This window comes from Talpa occidentalis, unplaced genomic scaffold (genome assembly GCF_014898055.3).
Source record: "Talpa occidentalis isolate TD23 unplaced genomic scaffold, MPIMG_talOcc4v2.1 talOcc4.8, whole genome shotgun sequence".
In the NCBI taxonomy this organism is placed as follows: Eukaryota; Metazoa; Chordata; class Mammalia; order Eulipotyphla; family Talpidae; genus Talpa; species Talpa occidentalis.
In genome coordinates, this window is record NW_023605194.1 from 93,089,876 (window position 1) to 93,111,519 (window position 21,644).

The 21,644-nt window shown below is 42.8% G+C and overlaps 1 protein-coding gene across 1 annotated transcript; it reads right to left on the reverse strand.

The window, feature by feature from the left end:
• Window positions 1-863: 863 nt before the first annotated feature.
• On the reverse strand, window positions 864-21,381 carry SLC18A1 (solute carrier family 18 member A1). The gene is made up of 18 exons (XM_037495976.2): window positions 21,274-21,381; window positions 20,360-20,524; window positions 19,296-19,513; window positions 17,068-17,278; window positions 15,142-15,505; window positions 14,512-14,570; window positions 12,965-13,048; window positions 12,011-12,103; window positions 11,026-11,115; window positions 10,462-10,505; window positions 9,675-9,735; window positions 9,497-9,592; window positions 5,181-5,259; window positions 4,626-4,677; window positions 3,186-3,249; window positions 2,802-2,921; window positions 2,450-2,583; window positions 864-1,668 (listed from the first exon to the last, which is right to left on the reverse strand). The coding sequence occupies exons 4-18, from the start codon at window positions 17,189-17,191 to the stop codon at window positions 1,555-1,557; spliced, it is 1,578 nt and encodes a 525-aa protein (XP_037351873.1). The 5' UTR covers window positions 17,192-17,278; window positions 19,296-19,513; window positions 20,360-20,524; window positions 21,274-21,381; the 3' UTR covers window positions 864-1,554.
• Between the last annotated feature and the right edge of the window lie 263 nt (window positions 21,382-21,644).

Genomic DNA, 21,644 nt, shown 5'->3' on the forward strand with positions numbered 1-21,644 from the left:
CTACTTTTTTTTTAAAAGATGTATTTATTTATGCATACAAGAACTGGGGTACAGGCCAGAGGTGTGGGGGGTGAGAGGATTCACCAGAGACAGAGCAGGGAACAGAACAGGCAGAGTGACTGAAATACACTGCTGAGGGGAGCAGCGGGCGAGACAGGAGAGGTCTGCTTCGTCATGTGGGTAGCTTCCTGGCCTGCCGGGGATCGAACTCATGCTGCAGAGGCTGCGGATTGCTTCATAGTGTGGTGCTTAACCTCCTGCGCCTCATGAGATGCTTAACCTCATCTTTGAGGGAGGCCCTCAAAGACAAGTAACTTTTAAAAAAATTTCTTCTTTTTTCTTTAAAAAAATTCTTGGATGTGAGAGTCAGATAAAATTATTTTCAAATTTTATCTTGGGCTCCTTCAAAATCTGAGACAAAAAACCATCCTCACTAAAAGGCAATATAAATACATCTGACTTTGAAAATCAGGCAATCCTTTAAAAACATATTGATAAATCAGACATGCATTATCCAAGTGGTAAGGGTTCATTGAGGTTCAGCTGAATATATTCTGATGATTGGGGGCTTGTGCTGAACCCACCAAATTCCCAAAGAAGACCACAATGATCAGAGCCAGCATCATTACACAGCAAAGTCTGAACACCCCAATCTTACATCGCGGCAACTCACAGCCTGCACCTGGAGGTCATTCCATTCCTGCCTCTGCCTCCATCTTTGCCCTTATCCTCACCCAAACCAGAATCTTCCCTGCTTCTTCATGCTTGAACACAGCATATCTGGTGTTACTACACTGCCCTTCTTTCCTCCTTCTTTTATTTCTAAGAGTTTAAAAATTAAAAAAAAAAAAGTAGAAGTCCAAAGGGGAAATAGTGAGAAAGTCACTAAGTCAAGCGTAAGAGAACCAGACTCTTTCTTTTCCTGTCTGCTAATGAAGAAAATAGGAACCCTCCACTCACTGATGCCAAGTCATGTTAGCAGCTGTAGGCTTTGTGAAAGAAAAGCCACTTAGTTTATAAAAAAGAGGCAAAACATATCCCAGATTGGCCATTGGCAGCAGTGCAACACTGAGGGTTTCATCTCTACACAGGTAGGAGAATGCAGGAGGGCTGAGTGGGGAACAGAGGACACAGCTCCTATGGTCTGCTGGGAATAGGCCAAGGAAAATCAGATAACAGATGAAATGGGGGTTGCCAGTAGCCCCGCTGGTATCAGAGGCAGATTGCATTCGCTGCCTCTCCCATGAAATGAGTCACCCCCTGCAGAACCCATCACAGCTCAAGTTTAATTCGTCTTGTGGAAACCTAGGAGGAAGCATCACTCTGTCCTCCCACAGAGGGGCTGCCTGAGGCATCTGGGTGTAGAGGGAGAGGCACAGGTTACACAGCGGAAGGAGAGAATAGGGGGTGGGTCCTGTGAGAAGGGAAGGAAGGAGATTCCCAGGGGAGGGGGCAGTGAAGCCAAAGGTGATCTGGTTCCAGGGCAAGAGGTGGTGGCTGAAGTCCAAGCCTCGTGGGTCCATCTGTGACAAGGCTCGGGGACACCTTCTGCTGCTACTCCTCACTACCAGCCTCTTCATCACTGTCCCCACTTAGAGGAAAGTCCCTCCTGGGCTTCTGAGTTACATACATCCGGGTCTCCATGGGACAGTCCTGGCTTAGAATTGCCTGCAGTAAGAGAGAGGAAGAGAAATCACTGCACATCTTTTACTAGACTCCTGTCCTTTCCTCCATGTCTAGTGTTCAGGACGGGCTCAAGAAATAAGCACAGACCCTCTCTGCTTCTGGCTCACGGGGCACCTAGGTTAGGAGCCAGTCCAAACAAACATCTGGTATGGTTTTAACTGAATACTAACAGTGGTAGTGCAAGCTGTAGCTGGGGACCTGCTGAAATCAGCACCCTCCCCTGTCAGACCTTCCTGCCTTCTTTTGTTCCCCTGAACAGACTTCACATCTGCCCCGAATGCACCCACATCCTCAGGGTGTTCATGATGCAGTAAGAGGAAAGTGCCTTATTGACTAGTGTGTTAGAGTTATCTTACCCCTGCATTCTGTACTTTAAGAGATGACCTGGTAAAGATAATGGCAGACAAGTTGAATGAATGAATTGGTGCAGTGAAATTCTGACAATTTGGGGGAAACAGTCAAGTGACTTACACTTTACTAGTAACTACAGGACCTACAGGATACCTTTGGTGACTCTATACCAACTGCCCTTCTTTACAGGGGACCGCTCCCAACAACCCAGGGTAAGAGGGAATGTGGTTATACAGAGAAGGGAAGATAAAGATACAAATGAAAGATACAGATGAAATGGAGATCAGAAAGCATGGCAAAGCACAGAGACTACCAAAGAGAGGGAAAGAAAATCACAAAATAAGAAAGAATGAGAGAAACACAGAAAGAAACAGAAGACTTTTTTTTCTGTGACGGTAATAAGAGCCCTCACAAGCTTCTCCTCCTTGGCTGGGGGGTTCCTCAGGGAGTAGCAGAGAGGGGCATAGCAGATGTTGATGACCCCAATGATGACCATGAGCCAGGGGAAGCCGATGGCATGCACAATGGCACCTCCAGTGGATGGGCCTGTGAGAAATAAATCAAATACAGTGTTTATTAAACCTTGCTCAGACTTAAGACATCATGCCAGGGGCCATGGGTTATCCAGAGGTTGTCCCAGGGACAAATATCTCCAGAACTCTAGGAGCGTCAGCCTCCTGGCTCCACTTTCAGGTGGCAAACAGTAGGTAAGAGAGAATGGGACACCAGGTCCTGGCTGTTCCCATCTCCCCTCATTAACATACCTATAGCAAAGCCCATGCAGAAAGCCACATCAGCGATGGAATAGACACTCCCATACACCGAGGTGTGGCGCAGGTCAACCAGGTAGCCCATGATTGGCATCATAGCAGAATCCACCATGCCTGAGGCGAGAGCAAACACAGCCTGTCAGTTCTATGCACAGTCCCCTTCACACAGTCTGTGGCACCTTCTTCCTCTTCCTCCCCTTGCTCTACAACTTTTGCTTACTGTCTTCCCACTCAGCACCAACACACATTTCAGGTAGAAACTATGAGCTCAAGTTTGCATATGCCTGGGAGCCACCTTCTGCTTTTCCATACACCTCCTCTTAACTGACCCAAAGCAACATTCGGGGACTTCCTATTTCCCTTAAGGGCACTTCTTACCTATGGCAAAGCCAAGACCTGCATTGGGGCCAATGAGACCAAAAATAGTATGAGCCAGAGGAACCTGCAGCAGGGAGAAAGAGCTCATCAAATATCCAGCTGGATCAAGTGAGGGCAGCAGAAAAACAAAGAATTTTCATATGGAATGCATTAATTAACCACGTGCTACTGATAGATTATCTGGAATTCCCTTTATGATATTCTAGCAAAAGTTACAGAGCTAATAAGTAGCAAGATCATGTCTGAACCTCAGATTTGACTCCATTATTCCATAAAAATGATCCTTTTCTGTTGCATGAACTCTATACCCTTCCCCCACCTGAACACACACTTCTGTCCTCATTCTTTACTGAATACGGTTTCTTTTCTTTTTCACTAGCAACATCATCTAAAGGTTTTACTTAAACCCTAAGTAGCCACTGAGGGAAGAAGACATAGAGGAGACAAGGACAATCAATCACCCACGATGTGGAAGGGATGGGGGCAGGGGGATGAGAAGGGGCATGGTTTGGGGCGCCACGTCAGCAAACAAGAAATGAATTCTCATTATCCTTCCAAATCCTTCGCCGAAAGCTTCACTTTTGCTTGTTCCTTCTCTCCCTCCCTGGGCATGGTGCCCAAGCCTGCCACCCCAACACTCACCCTCCGAAGTTCAACATACCATATAGATGCTGGTGGTCAATTACCATTTTAGGGCTGATTCCTCAAGGGGTATTTGTATTTTGTCAATAACGTTGACCAAGATTTACTGCAGACCCATTATGTGCCAGATGCTGCTGGGGTTTATGTGAATTATCTTGACAATGCAGACACTCTCAGAAGCCTCTCTACACAGATGAGTGCATGGACAGAGGTGGTGATGGAATGAGCTCAAAGTCACATGAGCAGCAAATGGCAAAGCTGGGACTGAAACTGGAGCTGTTTCTCCTCGTCAGGGCCTCGGGACTTTCTTGAGCCCTGTGCTCAAGGCTTCACAGCCCTGTCTGCCTCTCCCACAAGCTTGGGAGGCAAGGGTGCTTAAGACTCCCAGGACAGGGAGAAAATGAGAATTTAGTGAGCTCTTTCTTTCCCTGTCCAAACATTCTGATGCCAGAGACTGAGACATAGGGGGTGATTCCTCTATTGGTTTATGGGGTCCTGTCAGGAAGGATGAATAAATAAAATAAAATGCACCATTTTGCTGACCCCAGAAATAGATACCAAGAGATATGTATTGCTTCATATGCCTAGCAGTCTGAGACTGCTGATTCCAGCTGCTCCATTGCTCTCTTCTCCTTCCTCACCTCTGTTTAGTAGGGTGACCGATAGCATCTCCCACAAGGCTAAATTCCTTCCTATGCAGAAATGGCCAGACAGTCCTTGCCGAGTCAACCTTCTGCTCATTTTAAAGTCTCTCTCTCTCTCTCTCTCTCTCTCTCTCCTAGAACCAAGAATACTTACACAGAGCAAGCTGGTACCTATGACCAACATCCCAATCAGAGAGCACAGCCACCTGGGAGGAAACAGTTGTTATAAATATGGCTCAGAGGAGAGATCCTTCCACCTGTGAGGCCATCACCACCACACTGGCCTGTCCTACTGCCCCTAATTCCAGGAACCCATTGGTATGGGAGAAGATGAAGGTATTTCTGCACGAATCAGTCCTGTCCTTGCCCTTTCCTTGTCCTTTATCTTCTTCCCTGGCTCTGTACCCATTTCCAGAGTAAAGACAGGAAGGTGCAGTAGGACATATCCTTCCTACCCTTAGAAATAGGAAAAAGCTGGCTCAGTGATCAGGTCAGGGCCATCATTTTACCACACTCACTGCTGCCCTCATCACTCACCGCCCCATCCTCCCCATGGGCAGATTGTATCAGTGTGTACTTGTCCTAAACTTTGAGTGCTAAAGAATCTAGGATGGTAAAGATATCTAGAATGTCCTGAGTCCAGCAACATCCTTCAAGGCCTGCCCATCTTACATTCCCATTGCTCTTTCCAGATCTCCAGGTTACCTACCGACCCATCTTGTTGGCCAACACACCAAAGAGGTTGGTGCCAATGAGGTAGGACATACTGGCAGGCAAGAAGGCCAGACCTGTGGAGAGACAGAGGACCTCACCTTGGACATGTCCAGCTTACTCTAAATGTCATGTTTTCCACAAGACAGTAAAGTGCCCCTGCTACCTTCAAGGATCCCAAAGCACATTGTGGCCTAGAGAGCTTTGTGTAAACCCACAGCAGATGATGTTGGGCCCCACAACTCTGCTTTCCTCAGGAGCAGAGCTTGGTTTAGCTTCAATGTGTTTCATGTGCTTCCAGCTTCCCCTAGGCTTCCTGACAACTGGCTCTGATGAGCCATTCTCACATATAAAATATTAAATCAACATAAGGACATGAGCTTTAAAGAAAGACATTTTTGTTTTCTACTTTTGTTTTCTACTGATCTCCATTGATCTGGTGGTGACCTTGGCTAAGGCACTAATCATTTCTGAGCTTTGGTGTTCACATCTGGGATAAATAAAGTATGATTCTATCATACAGGCTTACTCTAAGGAGCAAACTAGATAACATGTGTAAAAGTATTTGTAAACTGAAGGCCTGGTCATGTTGCTTTCTGTGACAGTTGAGTCATATGTTCTGGATCATGGGTTTTGGATCCACACACTTATGGCTTGGCCGTTTGTTAGCTCTATGACCATGGGAAATTTACTTACCCTGCGTGTCAATTATTCATTCAGTACTTTCCATGCACTTTTGCTAGGTACAGGTACTCTAGCAGCTAGTAATAAGGGATGAATAGAATAGACAAAATCCTAGCTCTTTGGAGTTTAAATGTCAGGAGAGGTGACAGGTAAAAAACAAATAAATAAATGAAAAAGATGAAAAAAATTACAGTGATAAGTTGTGGCGATTTGGCAGAAGGACCAAGAATAGGGGCTAATTTAGATGTAAGGGATAGGGAAGGCATCTTTGATGAGGTGATATTTAAGCTGACACCTAAATTAAATAAATACATTTATTTAACTAAATTAAATTTGATTAATTAAATAAAATCTAATGCAAATACAAAGACATTTAAAAAAAAACAGTCTGTTGAGCAATAGAAAAGATGTCTGTGTGGATAAAACACAATTAGTAAAGTAAAATGATAGAAAATTCATAACTTGGAAGTGGGCAGATGACTGCAATGAAAAGGGATTGAGTCTCAAAGGAGTTGGGGCTCCTTGTAGAATGAAGAAGAAATCAGGCTGAAGTAGGTGAGAATAGAAAAGTCTGAAAAAACATGTACTTCCATCAAGAAGACTGTAGGAAAACTGTGTTCACAGGAAATGTTCAAAGAAGAGGCTGAGGACATAGGCTCACTTGACAAGGATCAGAGAGTTCCATGAGGCCCAGGATTTGGGCAATTGGAAATTGGGTCAGAATAAGAAATCTCTGAAATGTTAATAATGACCACTTGTATTCCTATTTATTGTAATAAAAATAATCTAATATTCCTATTTATTATAATACAAATAATTTCACCAGATAGGCTGGTTGTGAGGCTATATGAGATATCACAGATCAACCATTTTGCACAGTGCTTGGCACAGATTAAAAGTCCTGAGTAGCAACCTTAACTATTATCATTACAACCAGTGAGTAGCAGGGCAGGACTTGAACACACGCCTTCTCAATCTGCCTCCAGGTGTCCCCACTTTTCCACACCACCAATGTGGCAGCACAGATGGCTCTGCTGGTACAAGGGACTACGTAGGCACAATCCACGTAGTTCTTGGGGTCTCACCAGCTTCCCTGCTTCTGTTTCCAAAATAAACAGTACTACCTAATAGAAACTGTAATGAAGATTCCAGTTAAACCCAAAGTCAACAATTCATCAGTTACTGGGTGACAGCTTGTTTGCTTTTAATATTCTCATCTATGGGATGAAAGAGAAGCACACCTCTGTGTATTTGCCTAGCCTGTCTGTATGAGGTAGCAATCTATTTCAAACTGTACCAATTTGTTTATGCTTAACTGCTTTAAACATTTAGAAGTTATAGCTACTCAATGGTGTACCTGATAGGGAGAAGCCGCACCTTGAGGAAATCCACTAGCTTCCTAGATACATCTCCGTGACATTTTAAATGATGTAGAATTTCTTGAATGAGATTTTCTTCAGTGAATGTGCCTGGTCCTTTAGAACATATTATAGCTTGAATTTCAGAGATATTTTGTGCAAAATAGGTGTTCTAGACTATATGTTTACGGACACATATTTTTTACAGTATATCTTCAAGGAGTGAGGGATTGCGCATCACTGTGACTGTCAATACGGTTTAAGCAAAACAATTAATGAAAATAGCAATAATTTTTATTTACTGATTATATCCTGTATTCCATGCACGTGCTATTCTCTTTATCATACATAGATCTATCAAATCCTCAAAACAATGCTGAAAATTATCTCTGCATTTACAAGTATCTTCTTATTTACAAATGAAAACAGTAGAGTTCAGAGAGGTTAAATGACCTATCCAAGGTCACAATTAGTCAGTGAGGATCCAAATCTAGGGGGCCTGTTTCCTCTAGTCTGGAGAATACTGGACAGACTATGAGCCACTTAGAAAGTGCTGGATCACAGACTCCAAAGTGCTCTCCTTGCTCCTCCCAACACCCTTGGGAGGAGTTCTGCATTTAGAACACTGATTTTCAAAGTGTGGTTGGTTGCTATCACATCATCGGGAAACTTAGAGCAATGCAAACTTGTACCTACTGGGTGGAGTCCAGCAATCTGAGTTTTAAGAAGCTCTCCAGGTGACAGAGAACCTCTGAAGATGCAGACAGCACTGAGGAAAGTTCTAAGAGCCAGCAGGAGATAAAACCTTCTCCATGCTCTGGCTTCCTCTCCTGAGGACTTTCTACTGACCCTGATCCATTAAAGGGGCTTCCTGCAATCGGCCTACCGACTATCTTTGGGTCTCAATAGTTTCTCTCTGCCTCTCCATGCCTAGAGGAAACGGTGTTGCCTGATAGGAACCTGGGAATTCCAAACAAAGCCAAAGTTAACAATATTCTCTCCTGTTGATAAAGAAGGGCTGGGAAAAGACAGCTGGGTAGGTATCCAGCTGCATCAGGAGCTTTGTATGGCCCAGCCTTGGGGCGGGGGGCCTCATTTGCAGCAAGCGCCAACTAATTCAATTAACTGTCATGGTCAGAGGCAGCTGCAGCCCAGAAAAAAATTAAATTTGGGAGTTGGAGTGCGCCTGGGAGCCTTGCTTAGAACTGTTCTCTAAAAAATTAGATTTAGTGCTAATTTTATTGCATGCTGAGTTATATTAGGTCCTTATCAGCGTCCCTTCTGGTCCCATAAACCTCTCTTCCCTGTGATAACTGAGCAATTGGCAGGTAGCCTTCCCTGTCCCTTTTCCTCAGGCTTTCTGGAAAGAGCAGGAGTCTCCTTTCTAAGCTCAGATCAGTCATGGTGACCGCTCTTCAGGGCACAGAAGGCTGGAAGCCCTTCTCAGAACAACACACTCCACCAGCTCCTTTTTAGAGGCAAAAAACTAGCACAATAGTAGCTTGGGGAAAGGGGATGGAAGAGAAAAAAGTGTGGATGGCAATTTAATATTCCACAAATACAGAGCATTTCCTCATGTTATATCACTAATTCTTTAATTTAATCTTAGGACTAGATAGTTTTCTGATTGCCCAGTTTAGAGGTGAGGAAAGTCAGGCTCAGAAAGTTTATATGGGCCTCCCTGGTGGCGCAAAGGGTTAAGCACCACACTATGAAGCAATCCGAGGCCTCTGCAGCATGAGTTCAATCCCTGGCCAGGCAGGGAGCAACCCACATGGCGAAGCAGACCTCTCCTGTCTCACCCGCTGCTCCCCTCAGCAGTGTATTTCAGTCAGTCTGCCTGTTCTGCTCCCCTCTCACCCCCCGCATCTCTGGCCTGTACCCCAGCTCTTATATGCATAAACAAATAAATCTTAAATTAAAAAAAAATTTTTAAAAAAAGAAAGTTTATATGATTTGCCCAAGCTTGCACAGACAGTCAGTGAAGCCAAAACAAAAACCTGTCTTTTGACTACAAATCCTTAATCATCTTACCACACAGCCAGGTATGTGGCCACACCACAGCTGTGTTTACCCCCTCCCACGCTGTCCTTTTGGGGCAGCTTCTCAACTGGGTTTGATTTACATGTACAGGCCTGGAAAGTAATTCTATGAAGGACACATATTTTTCCTCTGTGACCCTGAAAACCAGGACTGGATGATGCATCTCAGTTACCTGAAAAAGGCCATGGCACACATGTCCAAGCCTGAGCTGGGGACCGAAGTCACTTACCGAGCTGCCACTCAGGGGAGCACATGGTCTTCATCATCCAGATGGGCAGCGTGGGTTCCAGCATGGCCACTCCCATGTTGGCAAAGCAGATGGAGCCTGGGGAGAAAGTTCTGTGAGTCACTGTGATTGCCCAGAAGCCCAAACCTTCTCAGCACAAAGGGAGGCATTACCAGCTTACCTGCAGCCACCAGAATATAAGGGTCTTTGAGAAGTATGAGCAGTGGAGTCCCCTTGGCACTCTGAGAACAACAAACTCCCACTGTACAATATATACCTTTCTACTATTTTTGTAGATTCTGAAAATGTGCTGATAGGACATTGGAGACCATCTATGTCAGCTTCTTTACTATAGAGACTAACACCCCAGCCAAGAGTGATTTGCTCGGTATCACAGAGAGAGTGAACACCTGTGTGCAAGGCAGGCGCTGTAGGACATACAAAGACTGGAACAATGTATTCCAGATTCTTGCCTTCAAACAACTGTGAGCCAGATCAGAGTGGATTGTGAGAGAGGCCTGCATTGAGCACAGGTGTCTGGACTCCTGTCTCAGGCCTTCTGATAGATCTCACTGGCAGTAATGCTCATCCTGACAGAACCACAGGCAGTGCTCAAAGGTGAGGACAGCTCAAGCCTCCTGAATTCTTTGTTCTGACCATGTTGGGTCTTACTGGACTGTCTTCTGATTTTGATTGACATGTATACCTTCTCTGAGGTTTCTTTGATTCTTCAAAGATGGAGACCCTTCCTTCATGATTGTCCTACATCAAGTCAGACTCCCTGGACATGCCCCACACCACCCTAGATAGGATCTTACCTAATAATCCAAGTGTAGTCCTCATTCCCCCTCACTCTGCTCCCCTGCACTTTCTTCTTATGGTTTGACGGGGAGGATCTAGTGACAGCGGGGCCCCTGCATTTAGACATTCTGTGTATCTCTTGGCAAAGGAGCTTGGTGTCTACTTACCTCAGGAGAGACTTTGGAAGGTTGTAGGATGCAAAGTTGGAGTGCTAAGATAGAGAGAGAGAAACCGTTCCATTTGTCCACTGACCAGCTACAGCCTCAGTAACAGGCACATTGCTCCTTCCCTGCTACCACCGATCTGACTCTACGTTTCCTCCTTCTTTCTTAAGATGGGACAGTCCTTAATTCATTCAAGAATGTCAAGACTGACACCACAGAATAATTATTCTCAGCTTGCCCTAGACCGTTGCCTGTCTGGTGGTCTCACAGAGACCTTTTTTTTAAGATTTATTTATTTATGCACACAAGAACTGGGGTATAGGCCAGAGGCGTGGGGTGGGGGGGTGAAAGGATTCACCAGAGACAGACTAGGGAACACAACAGGCAGACTGACGGAAATATACTGCTGAAGGGAGCAGCGGGCAAGACAGGAGAGGTCTGCTGCACCATGTGGGCTGCTCCCTGGCCAGCCAGGGTTCGAACTCGTGCTGCAGAGGCTGCAGATTGCTTCAAAGAGCTGTGCTTAACCCCTTGAGCCACAAGTGAGGCCCTCTCACAGAGACTTACCTCCATCCAGGAGTGCCAGGAAGGCCAAGATGAGGAAGGGTGCAGACTTCCCAACAAATCCATACATCACACTTCCAAAGGGAGCTCCCACTGGGAAAGGCAAGGCAGGCTCAGATTCCAGAGGCAAGGCCTGATCCCCAACCAGTGCAATTTTTCCACATTTACCCAAAGAGTATTTACTGATGTCTACTAAGGACTGAGCTCCACATGATTATGGTGATTCAGAGACAGAGAAGACCTGGATCCAAGGGGCTCACTTTCTACTGAAGGAAATGGAGAGGAGGAGGCACAAATTATTAGAACATGGCAAAATGTCAAGTTCAACAGTAAAATTTCTATCTAAAAAGTGCTATTCACGCACAGCAGAGAGAGTCAGAAAGTTCAGGAAGCTGCAGGGGTAGTTAGTGAAGACATGTGAGAGATGGATCTCAATGAGAATACAACCTTATAGTTTGGAGCTTGGGATTTAAACTCAGAAAGTCTAAGCATCCTGGTTTCTGTCATTTCCTGGCAGTATGACCTTGGCCAGGTCTATGACAACTTATACTTAAACTTTCTTATCCTCATCTCTATCACTGAGGCAATCACTCCTTTTTTATAAAGTGGTAAGGAGGATTAAAGGACATTATGTCTATCATGTGTTTAGCACAGAGTCTGACAAAGAGCAAGTTCTCTTGCTAAGAGCCCTGACCATAGACAGAAGCAGAGGTAATCAGTGCTGCAGACATGGGGAGCTTCTCTCGAATAGAATAGGTTTCTGGACCTTCCCCTGCCCCCTTATGATCTGGTCAGCTTCTTAAGGAGAAAGAAGTTTTTGTCTTTTCCTGGAAAAATTTCCAGGAGTATTCAAAATATGTTGAGCAGAGACAGAAGGAAAATACTTTTTTCCCATGACCTCAGGAACACCTTTCTCCTGGAGCCATCTTTGGAGAGTGTGTGGTACCCCAGCTTCATGAACCCAAATATGAGGCCAGGTGCCACTTACCCAACACTCCTAAAGCTAAGCCTCCCAGCGCAATTCCCATGGCACGTCCTCTCTCATAGTCATCAGTGTAGACACTGGCTAGCATCCCAAGACCTGAACAGTGACAGATGGAGTTAGCATACTGGAAATTTCTGCAAAGGTCCATGGTCTCTATCTATGTCTATTTTATCTTCAAGGATCTTAGTTTTAGTTTGAGGGGATTTTAAAACCTAAACTACAGTATTTTACAAATACTGCCCCTACAGGTACCCCAAAGTCCCACATTAGTCAGGCTCTCTATTCAGAATATTGTTGGAGGAGAAAATATCTCTGGGAAAGGAGGCACAGAATACCAATGATACTATATTTCATATCATTGCATCACTTCTTAGCACTTTTTCCTAAATGATGGGATATGGAGTAGGTGAAGTAAAGGAAAATCTATGAACACAAAGGCCTGTTCTACTCAAGGGGCTTGCCTGAGAGAGTATGGAAGGCAGGACACCTGGAAGAAATTGTGGGCTGTGATCTCGTCTCTATTTACTCATGTGGAAAATGGCATAAAATATATACTTTATAGGATTGCTCTAAATCTTGTACTTGACAATATTTTGCAAAGAGTGAGAATGCTACTAGCATTATTAACATCACTGTTCCTAGAAAATGTTGAGAGGAATAGACAAAAGTACCATAGAGTAGCACTAAATAAAATCCAAACATCATGGTTTCAACTTGGGCTTGCTCTGATATGAGCTGGCTGCATCTAAATACAAGCAGAAGACGTTCTCTTACGCTTAGGCATTTACAGACCCTGCTAAGAAATATACATTTATCTAGTTTCTGAAACACAAATTCTGCCTTTTAGGATGATACTTTTCTTAAGCTCTTCGTATAAATCTTATAGGGTATGACATTAGTAAAATATGGTAAGAGAAGTGTGCTTGTGTATTTGTATGCTGGAGACCTCAGTGTTACCTGCAACGGATGAAAATGAAGATCCAATGCCTTGAAGGGTGCGGGCCAAAAAGAGCAGGGTGTAGGTGCCAGAAAATGCAAACACTGAACAAAGAGAATAGCGAGAATCATTCAGTTCACAAATTGCTTTTTGTTCCCCAGCCACCAGAAAATGTACACAGTATAGCAGATATGATCCATTGTGCATATGTTTTAATAAAGCATGATTACAGATAACTCTTTTTAGTGCTCTTTCTAATCTCTCACCCCTTAATGGGGCTGCATTTTCATTATCATGAAGACTGAGAAACCACAGAAGCAAAAATCTATTCACCACACAGTGGATGGGATTGTGGGTTTCCTACTTCCCACCAAAAGTCCTACATCCTGCTCACTGGATTCAGGATTTTCTATGAAGTGTAATATTCTATCCTTAAACCCTATTTATGACTCTTCCCTATGCAACATTCAATTTAATCATGGAGTCACCTGTATAATGGAAACAAAAGTCATGCATTTCAAGGACAGTAGGCAATCAATAGAAAATAAGACCTTGTGATCTAGTCAAATTCTTCCCCTTCACTTATATTAGAAGCTTTTGAGACAAATCTGTGAGTATTTACTAAGTAATGTTCAACATGGAGCTATGCTAGTTTCTGTACCCGATTGAAATAGACAGCAAATATCCAGTTCCTGCCCTTCAAGAAGTTCAGCCTGCTAGAGACTCACATACAAAAAACTGAGAACCAAACAGGCATATGTCATCAAAAACTAAATTACAGAGTGTTGGTAAGTACAGACATGTCTCACCTCCAATTCCAAGACAATGACCCCAAACAGAGAAGACTCCCTACCTAAGTATTTGAGTCAGGAGAATATGAATTCCTTTGCCTATTTATTATAGATGTCTTGGGTTGTGCTTATAATCTCCTCCCATTATTTCCTGAGATAATCACACTGTCTCCTAAACATGCATATTCTTGGTATTTCCTTGCTGGGCCTCCACTGCCCTCTCTCAGCCTTTTTTTCACTTACTGTTTTTAGTTCATCTTCATTTTCTTGGCAACATTTATGTGATATTGGAAAGACTATTTCTCTTTCTCTTTCTTATTTCTTTAGTAAATTTGCTTTCCTAAGCTATATCCTTTAATGTCATTACTTAAGGCAGTAGACATTTTAAAATTTTCCAGTTGTTATTGTCCAAATTTGATTCTTGTTAGGATTTTTTATTAGATCCCCTTTTGCATATCAAAATAAGATGACCTCTTCCCAGAGGTGGAACATCTGTACTAAATCCCCTTAGGGATTACAGATACATACATACAAACACACCTACAACTATATGTGTATTAAAACAGCCCTCAAACTTATCTCCAGCTGATTGAACGTATTTATTCTCTATAGCAGGAGATACAACTTCCAACTAGACTTCAGTTACCACAACTGCACTAGTGCAAAGTATTTAAATCATTATCATATACTACTCAGTCTGATGCCTAATTACTTAGGCATGTGATAGAAGTAAAGGTAAGGAGTGAAAGAAAGAAAAGCAGAAGCAAATTACTTACTAACTGTGGAGATAAACAGGATAACAAAACCAGCAAACATAGGAATGTGATATCCAATCCTAAAAGTGAATTTAAAAAAGATAAATCTCTAGCAGACATTCTTATACTTGAATTATATGTTTTTCATTTAACTGGGAACAGAAATGTAGTTATCTGTGTACATGGTAAAACATCTCTCAATGCAGGTATAAAGATAGGACATGTCACATGAAAGCAAGTAAGCCAGCATGCAAATTTACCTACAAGGCAGCACCGGAATCCACTTTACCAGAAAGGGTAATCCACTTTACCAGAAAGGGTAATCTGGCTATATAAACCAAACACAATTACTAAGAAGCCAGTGCTCTAGATTGCATTAGGTCTCATTCCCACCCTCATTCCATCACAGATGTAGTTCCAGGGCACTGAAATAACATCAACAGTGTACTATTCATCGGATTTCTTATTGGTACTCAGTAGTCATACATTACTAAGAAAATCTGAAGCCCTTGACATTTCACCAGCTTTCTGTGATACTTTGGGGTAACCAACTTTCCAAGAAGACTATTACCCTGGGATCCAACCAAGTGAATTTTCCTCCTATTCCTGGGCTCCTGAGTACCTGGTAAGGCCAGGAATCTTTTGAAATACCTGTTGGTGAGAGGCCCCACAAATGGATTGACCAGAAGTTGCATCAGAGCCTTTGAAGCAAATAGTAGCCCAACCCATATGTTCTCTTCCTCCAAGAACTCTGTGCCTTGCAAGCAGTTGTTTTTATGTGCTGAGATGCCATCAGGGACTGGAGAAGGGATGGTGCCAGAAGTAGCATTTGTCCAAGCTGTGCCATTGGGTGCGCTTTCTTCAACAGCCATGGTGGTGTTATCAAAAAAGGACAAGATGGTTGAAAAGGCAGGAGAAGTGAGGGCATGCTGGAAAGTCATGGTGGGGCCCAGGTGAAGAGAAGTGTTGATTTCTTTGAACTCCGTGTCATATAGGAAGGTGGGCACAATGGGCACTGAAAGCCAAGAAGATGAATGATGAGGGCTAAAGACAGGTTGTATTTTACCTCTAGTGAGCTCAGGGGCATTATTATGAGATTCATGCTTGAGGAAGGTGTCTAAATAACATGATTTGAAGTCTACTAAGAGACTGAGCCTGGGTCCCCTGGTGGCACAAGGGCACAAGGGGTTTAGCACAGCACTATGAAGCTATCTGCAGCCACTGCAGCATGAGATCGATCCCAGCCAGCCAGAGAGCTACCAGACCTCTCCTGGCTCAGCAGACCTCTCCTGTCTCACCACTGCTTCCCTCAGCCATGTATTTCAGTCAGTCTACCGGGCCTGCTCCCCATTCTGTGTCTGGTGAATCATCTCACCCTCTGCACCTCTGGCCTGTACCCCAGTTCTTGTATGCATAAATAAATAAATCTCAAAAAAAAAAAAAAAAAGGCTGAGCCTGCCCAATTATCCTATTAGCTAAAATACCTAAACTCCAACCATTATACAATTGGTCCTTTTTACTCACAGACATTTTTTATTTATTGGCCTATTCAGTAAAATTTACTTAAACTACAATATCAATGCTCATGGAGCTGCTGCAATTTTTCTTGAACATATGCCCAGCAGGGAAAATTTTGAGTTACTGTATGCTCATGTTCCCAGTTCCTTCAGCTTTCATACAGAGATGGCAGAACCTGGAGACAGCAGGGGCAGGACAGTGTCCTGCAAGAGCTTCAGTTCTGGGTCTAGTTGGACAGAGCTTGAATCTCAACTCCTGGTACCAGTCAGTGGGGTGGCCTCAAGGTAATCACACAACACACTGAAGCCCATTTTCTCTTTTGTGAAAAAATAGAAAAGAAAAAAATAGAATCTACCAGGGTGAGATGTTTTCAGGATTTAAAATTATACTCTATATTGTGTGTGTGTGTGTGGTGGGTGGGTGGGTGGGTGTGTGTTTTGCATATTTCCCATAAGAGCAATGATTCAGTATTGGCTAAATTCATTGTTTGCAGCAACTTTATAGAACATAGATGCAATGAATAATGAGAATTGACAAATTGTAATAACAATTTGTCTCAAGAAGGCTCTTATTTAAAAGTTCTTTTAAAAAAGATTTCTTATATTTCTTTCATTTTACCCAGAGGGGCAATATGTTAGCACCCATTTTATGTACTGGCATAACTGAATGCAAAGATTAATAGACTGTCAACTAGAAAAATCAGGACTGAAGGAATGAACCAAAAGAAAAGAAGGCTTTGGTAAGACATATAGAGCATGTTACTTTAGTGGTGCAGAGGCTGGAAAGGCACCACTTTGGGAATATGTCTACTGTCCCAGTGGTCACTCAGACACTCCCTGAGCCTCCTTCTCTTTGTACCTCTGGCATCTTTGCAATGGTTAGCAAGTTTAGGACTCCATTTCTTGCTGTTTCCTTGAACTCCCAACAACCTCTGCATATTTGCAAGCATAGGGAAAAAAAACCCCTCAAGGTAGTTCACTGCTGAAACCTAGCTAGATGTGCGCTGCCATCCAGGGACCAGAGAAAATTAGCCCTCAACAAAAAGACCCGCAAACGTACCCACCACAGTAAGCAGCATGTTGTCCAGGAGCAGAGCAACAAACACCACCACCAGCACCAGTTTCCGGGACTCTCTCCCCTCCCTCAGCAGCCACTGGGGAGCACCCCAAACTGCTCTGAGCATGGCGAGAGCTGGTCTTCTCCAAGTTCTTTGGGATAGTCTTGTTACAGCCTCAGGTCTTCTCAGCCGTTATAGAAGGGGGAAGAAAGTCTGCCCAGAAAGGTGAAACTCACTATTAAAATGAAAAGCAGGGGCCTCCCTGGTGGCCTAGGGGTTAAGTCACAGCACTATGAGGCTATTGTCATCCACTGCAGCACGAGTTCGATCCCTGGCCAGGAAACTACCCACATGGTGCGCAGACCTCTCCTGCCTTGCCTGCTGCTCCACTGAGCAGTGTATTTCAGTCAATCCGCCTATTCTGTTCCCCACTCTATCTCTGGTGAATCCTCTCACCTCACCCTGCACCTCTGGCCTATACCCCAGTTCTTGTATGCATAAATAAATAAATATTTTTTAAAAATAAAATGAAATGAAAGTGTAGAAAGTTGCAAGTAGTAGGATGGTGTTTGGAACCTTTCCATGTCTGTGTCTATTCATTTCTTACACATCTCAGTACCCAATAACTCTACCTGATTCCAAGATCGCCTTTTGAAAACCCGAGCTTACCAGTTTTTTTATATCTGGAACTCATGTTTCTCAAATGTCAGACCTTTGTCTATGACCTTGATGATTTACATCATCTCTGAGGTCTACTTGTACTATCATTTACTTTGTTTATCCTCAAGAACCACTCTTTTTAAAAATTGGAATACTGCTGTTTATGTGTGGTGTCTGAAAAAATTATGGTCTATGTCCATGTGCCACCCAAAAATAACTCATGTACTGCAAGTGTTTCTCATCTGCCCACTGAGAAACACTAACTTAGATCATCCCTTTCATCTCATAGATGAGATATCTGAACTCAGGAGGCAGAGATATTGTCTGGATCACACAATTAGTATCAAATTAGAACAAAATCCTAAGTTTTTCTAACTTGCAGGGTCATATGCCACCATATTCCTGTGCACTGTAGTCCTGGAAGCACTTCTTTCCTTTTGTGTAAGCTATAAACCCCTGCTCAAAAAGATGTTACTTGGTGTAAATTAATCACTGACTTTCAGGATTAGTTTCTACCTAAGATTTCATGACACTAGTCAGCCTGCAGTCTCTGTAGCTTGTTAAATTTCAAGCAAGAGTTGTTTCGAGAAAGAACTTCACTTTCTTTTTTGTGGTTTCTGTGGTGGTATCAACAATACCAATCATATAAATTTTCAAACAGTTTACAGTCATAAAATGTATCAGGATCTAAAAATTGTATACTCTTTGATTTGATAACTCTACTTCTAAGAACCTAATATAAAGAACTGATCAGAAGTACAGCCAAAGATTTATGTTCAAAACTATTAATTGCCAAATTACTTATATTAGTACAAAAATGAAACATTTCAATGGTGAAATAAAAGTAGTTTTCAAAAATAATATTTTCAAATAATTTCAAGGACTTAAAATAGTCTTAAAATAATGTTAAGTGTTTAAAAAGTTTATTCAATTGTGCTTATAGCTGACCTCAGTGGTATAAAAACTAAATATATGTGCACATTTTTATTTTAAAAGACTTGACAGATACATGCCAAAATGCCATTTTTTATAATCAGTGACTTAAAGTATCTTTTTTTCCTTTTCTGTAATTCTTAAATATTCTATAGCTAACTACTTTCATAATAAAAGGAGTAAACAATTTCAAATAATTACACTAGGGTTCAATATTTAATAGCCAGCCTGAAATGTTGGAAATACCCCAAATACTGAGCTACTCTGTTGTAAGGCCAGGGTTAGGGGAAGACACTCATACTGAAAGTCCACCTGGCTATGGGGTCTCCATTGAACCAAATCTCCAGACAAGCTCTAAACAGAAAATACATGCAATAATTTAACATCCTTCATTTCCTGTGTAAATAAGGCATTTCTAATGACAAATTTACTTAGGACCCATAAGAAATGTATATAAAAGAAAATAAGCCAGCAATGGAAAACTAATATGTAAAATGGAATGAAATAAGTATACTATAACAACAGACAAAAAAAAAGGCAAAACAAATCATGAATTTGCCAAAACTAACAGCAAATTTTAGTTGAAAACCACAAATTAGAAGAAAGGATTAAATTTGCCCAGAGAGAAGCAGCTTACCTTATAGCCCATCTGCGTGGGGTACTCCGCGGGGCCCTGGCAGTCGTTAACTGTTCAGCAGGGATTCTGTTCTCTGAAAGTGGATGTGCTGATGGATTTATTGCCACCTGTTATCTGAGGATGGCATGTGTACTCTTTGTCCATAAAGATTTAATTGGTACCTCCAACGGGTTTCGTTTAGACCCTGAGCTCCCTGCGTCAGAGGCAGAAAAGCAGAACTGGAGGGAATAAAGAGAGGGTGGACATTATCCTAAGCAAAGAGGCACTCACTGCAATGTTTTCCATTTGTGCTTATCTATCATCAAACTCTTTAACTCTTGCCTGGTTCTGAATATAAATTGAAGGACAAAATAGAATCCATGCCTGTTGTTCCTGTCCCTTGCTGCTTAGCCAAGAGTCAGAATGTAACCCAACTGCTGCTTTCTGGACAGAAACCAGTCGTAGAATACCCACAGGACATACATGTGTATGTGTGTGTGTGTATACGTGTGTGTGTGTATATATATATATATATATATATATATATATAGTGTGTGTGTATATGTATATATGTATTTATATATTTATATGTTGTTCTCACATATAAAAGTGCCACAGAGATGGCCTTTGATTGTGCATAGATTATGCACTGCCATCTTTGCATGCCAATACTTGTTTAATGCCTAGTACATAGTAGCCTCTAGTAAATATTTCTTGTACTGATGAACGAATGTGAATCCAGATCCCCGCAGTGCCAGAGCCTGCAGGCCATGACAGTGGCTTTGTTGGCTCTGAGGTGCCCAGCTGCCTCAGCCTATTGCCTGCAAGCAGCACCCAGACTGCTCTGATGACAATGACTGGCCCTTGGGTGACGGATTTAGGCCCGGGCTGCATAACAGCTGCTCCCAGGCTAACAACAGGGCTCCAGCAGTAGAGGTTGCCCCTCAATCCTGTGGCTCCTGGTTTGGGGCCACCAAGAAGAGGATTGGGCCTTGCTAGGTTAGCCTGGTTTTGCAGCTGGAAGTTACAGGGAGAGAGGCCCATGGGACCCGGGAAAATATGGCAGAGTCCTAATAGCAGCCCACCCTGCAGTTACAGGAACCAGTGTCCCAGCAGTGCTGCAGGCCCCCTGAATTGACAAACTAGCTCCGCTGAGGTGCAGTGTGCCTCCAGGTCCACTGAGGCTGGCTCCAGCTGTGGTTCCTCAGAGCTCTCTGGCCAAACTTTCAATTTGGCACTTGCAAGGAAGCCTAGAAAGAGAAATGGGAGTAGGGGACAAGGACATGAGAGGAGTGCATGCATTTCTTATTGCTGTTGTAACATTTGCCATAAACTAAATGACTTAACACAGCCTTATTATTTAGCATTCTGGAGGCCAGAAACCCAAATAGGTATAATACTGAACTAAAAATCAAGGTGTCAACACAGCTGTGATCCTTCTAGAGACATACCAACCTTGAAAAAATTGAATATGCATACACAGAGATGTTAATGGAAAATGAAAAGATGGATATAAAACTTTATGTACATTCATAGCAGCATTATATATTAATTGCCAAAATATGGAAACAACCCAAATATTCATGGTGGATGAATAGATAAACAAAAGCTCACACACACACACACACACAAACATGGGTTGCTCACTGATGGGGATACTTTCTGTACATTCTGAGAATTGTGCCATTAGGTGATTTCACTGTGTGCAAATTTATGCATTATAATTAAACAGACCTAGATGTTATAGACTATTACACACCTAGCTTATATGGAAAAATCTATTGGGACCACTGACATAAATGAGTCTATCACAGACTGACTTGTCATTAAGCCAGGCATGACTGTATATGCAATGGATATTATCCAGCTTTTAAAAAGGATAGAAGGGCCTCCCCTGGTGGTGCAGCGGTTGAGCACTGGGCTGCAAAGCTGTCTGCAGCCTCTGCAGCACCAGTTTGATCCCCAGCCTCCGGCAAGGGTCCCACATGGAGCAGCATACCTTTCCTGCAGCGCCCGCTGCTCCCCTCAGCAAAGTGTTTCGTCAGTCTGTCTGTTCTGCTCCCCGCTCTGGCTCTGGTTCTGGTGAATCCTCTCACCCTCCTGCGCTTCTGACTGTACCCAGTGCTTGTATAAATAAATAAATAAATCTTTTTTAAAAGAAAAGAAATAAAAAAGGAAAGAAATTCTGGGTACAACATGGATGAACTATAAAGACATTATTCTAAGCAAAATAAGTCTGTCGCAAATGGACGAATATTGTTTGATTCCACTTAAATGAAGTACATAATTCATAGAAACAGAACGTAAACTGAGGTTTCCATGGTCTGAGTGAGGAGGAAGTAAGGAGTTGCTGCTTAATGGTTATACAGT

Excerpts from the sequence above, each read along its gene's own strand:
- SLC18A1 (XM_037495976.2), bottom strand. The coding sequence starts at position 17,191 with ATGCTCAGAGCAGTTTGGGGTGCTCCCCAGTGGCTGCTGAGGGAGGGG. Across the intron at positions 10,506-11,025 it reads CCTGGCACTCCTGGATGGAG|CACTCCAACTTTGCATCCTA; the intron begins GTAAGTCTCTGT and ends TCTCTATCTTAG. Across the intron at positions 3,250-4,625 it reads TAGGTACCAGCTTGCTCTGT|GTTCCTCTGGCTCATACTAT; the intron begins GTAAGTATTCTT and ends TCCCTGCTGCAG.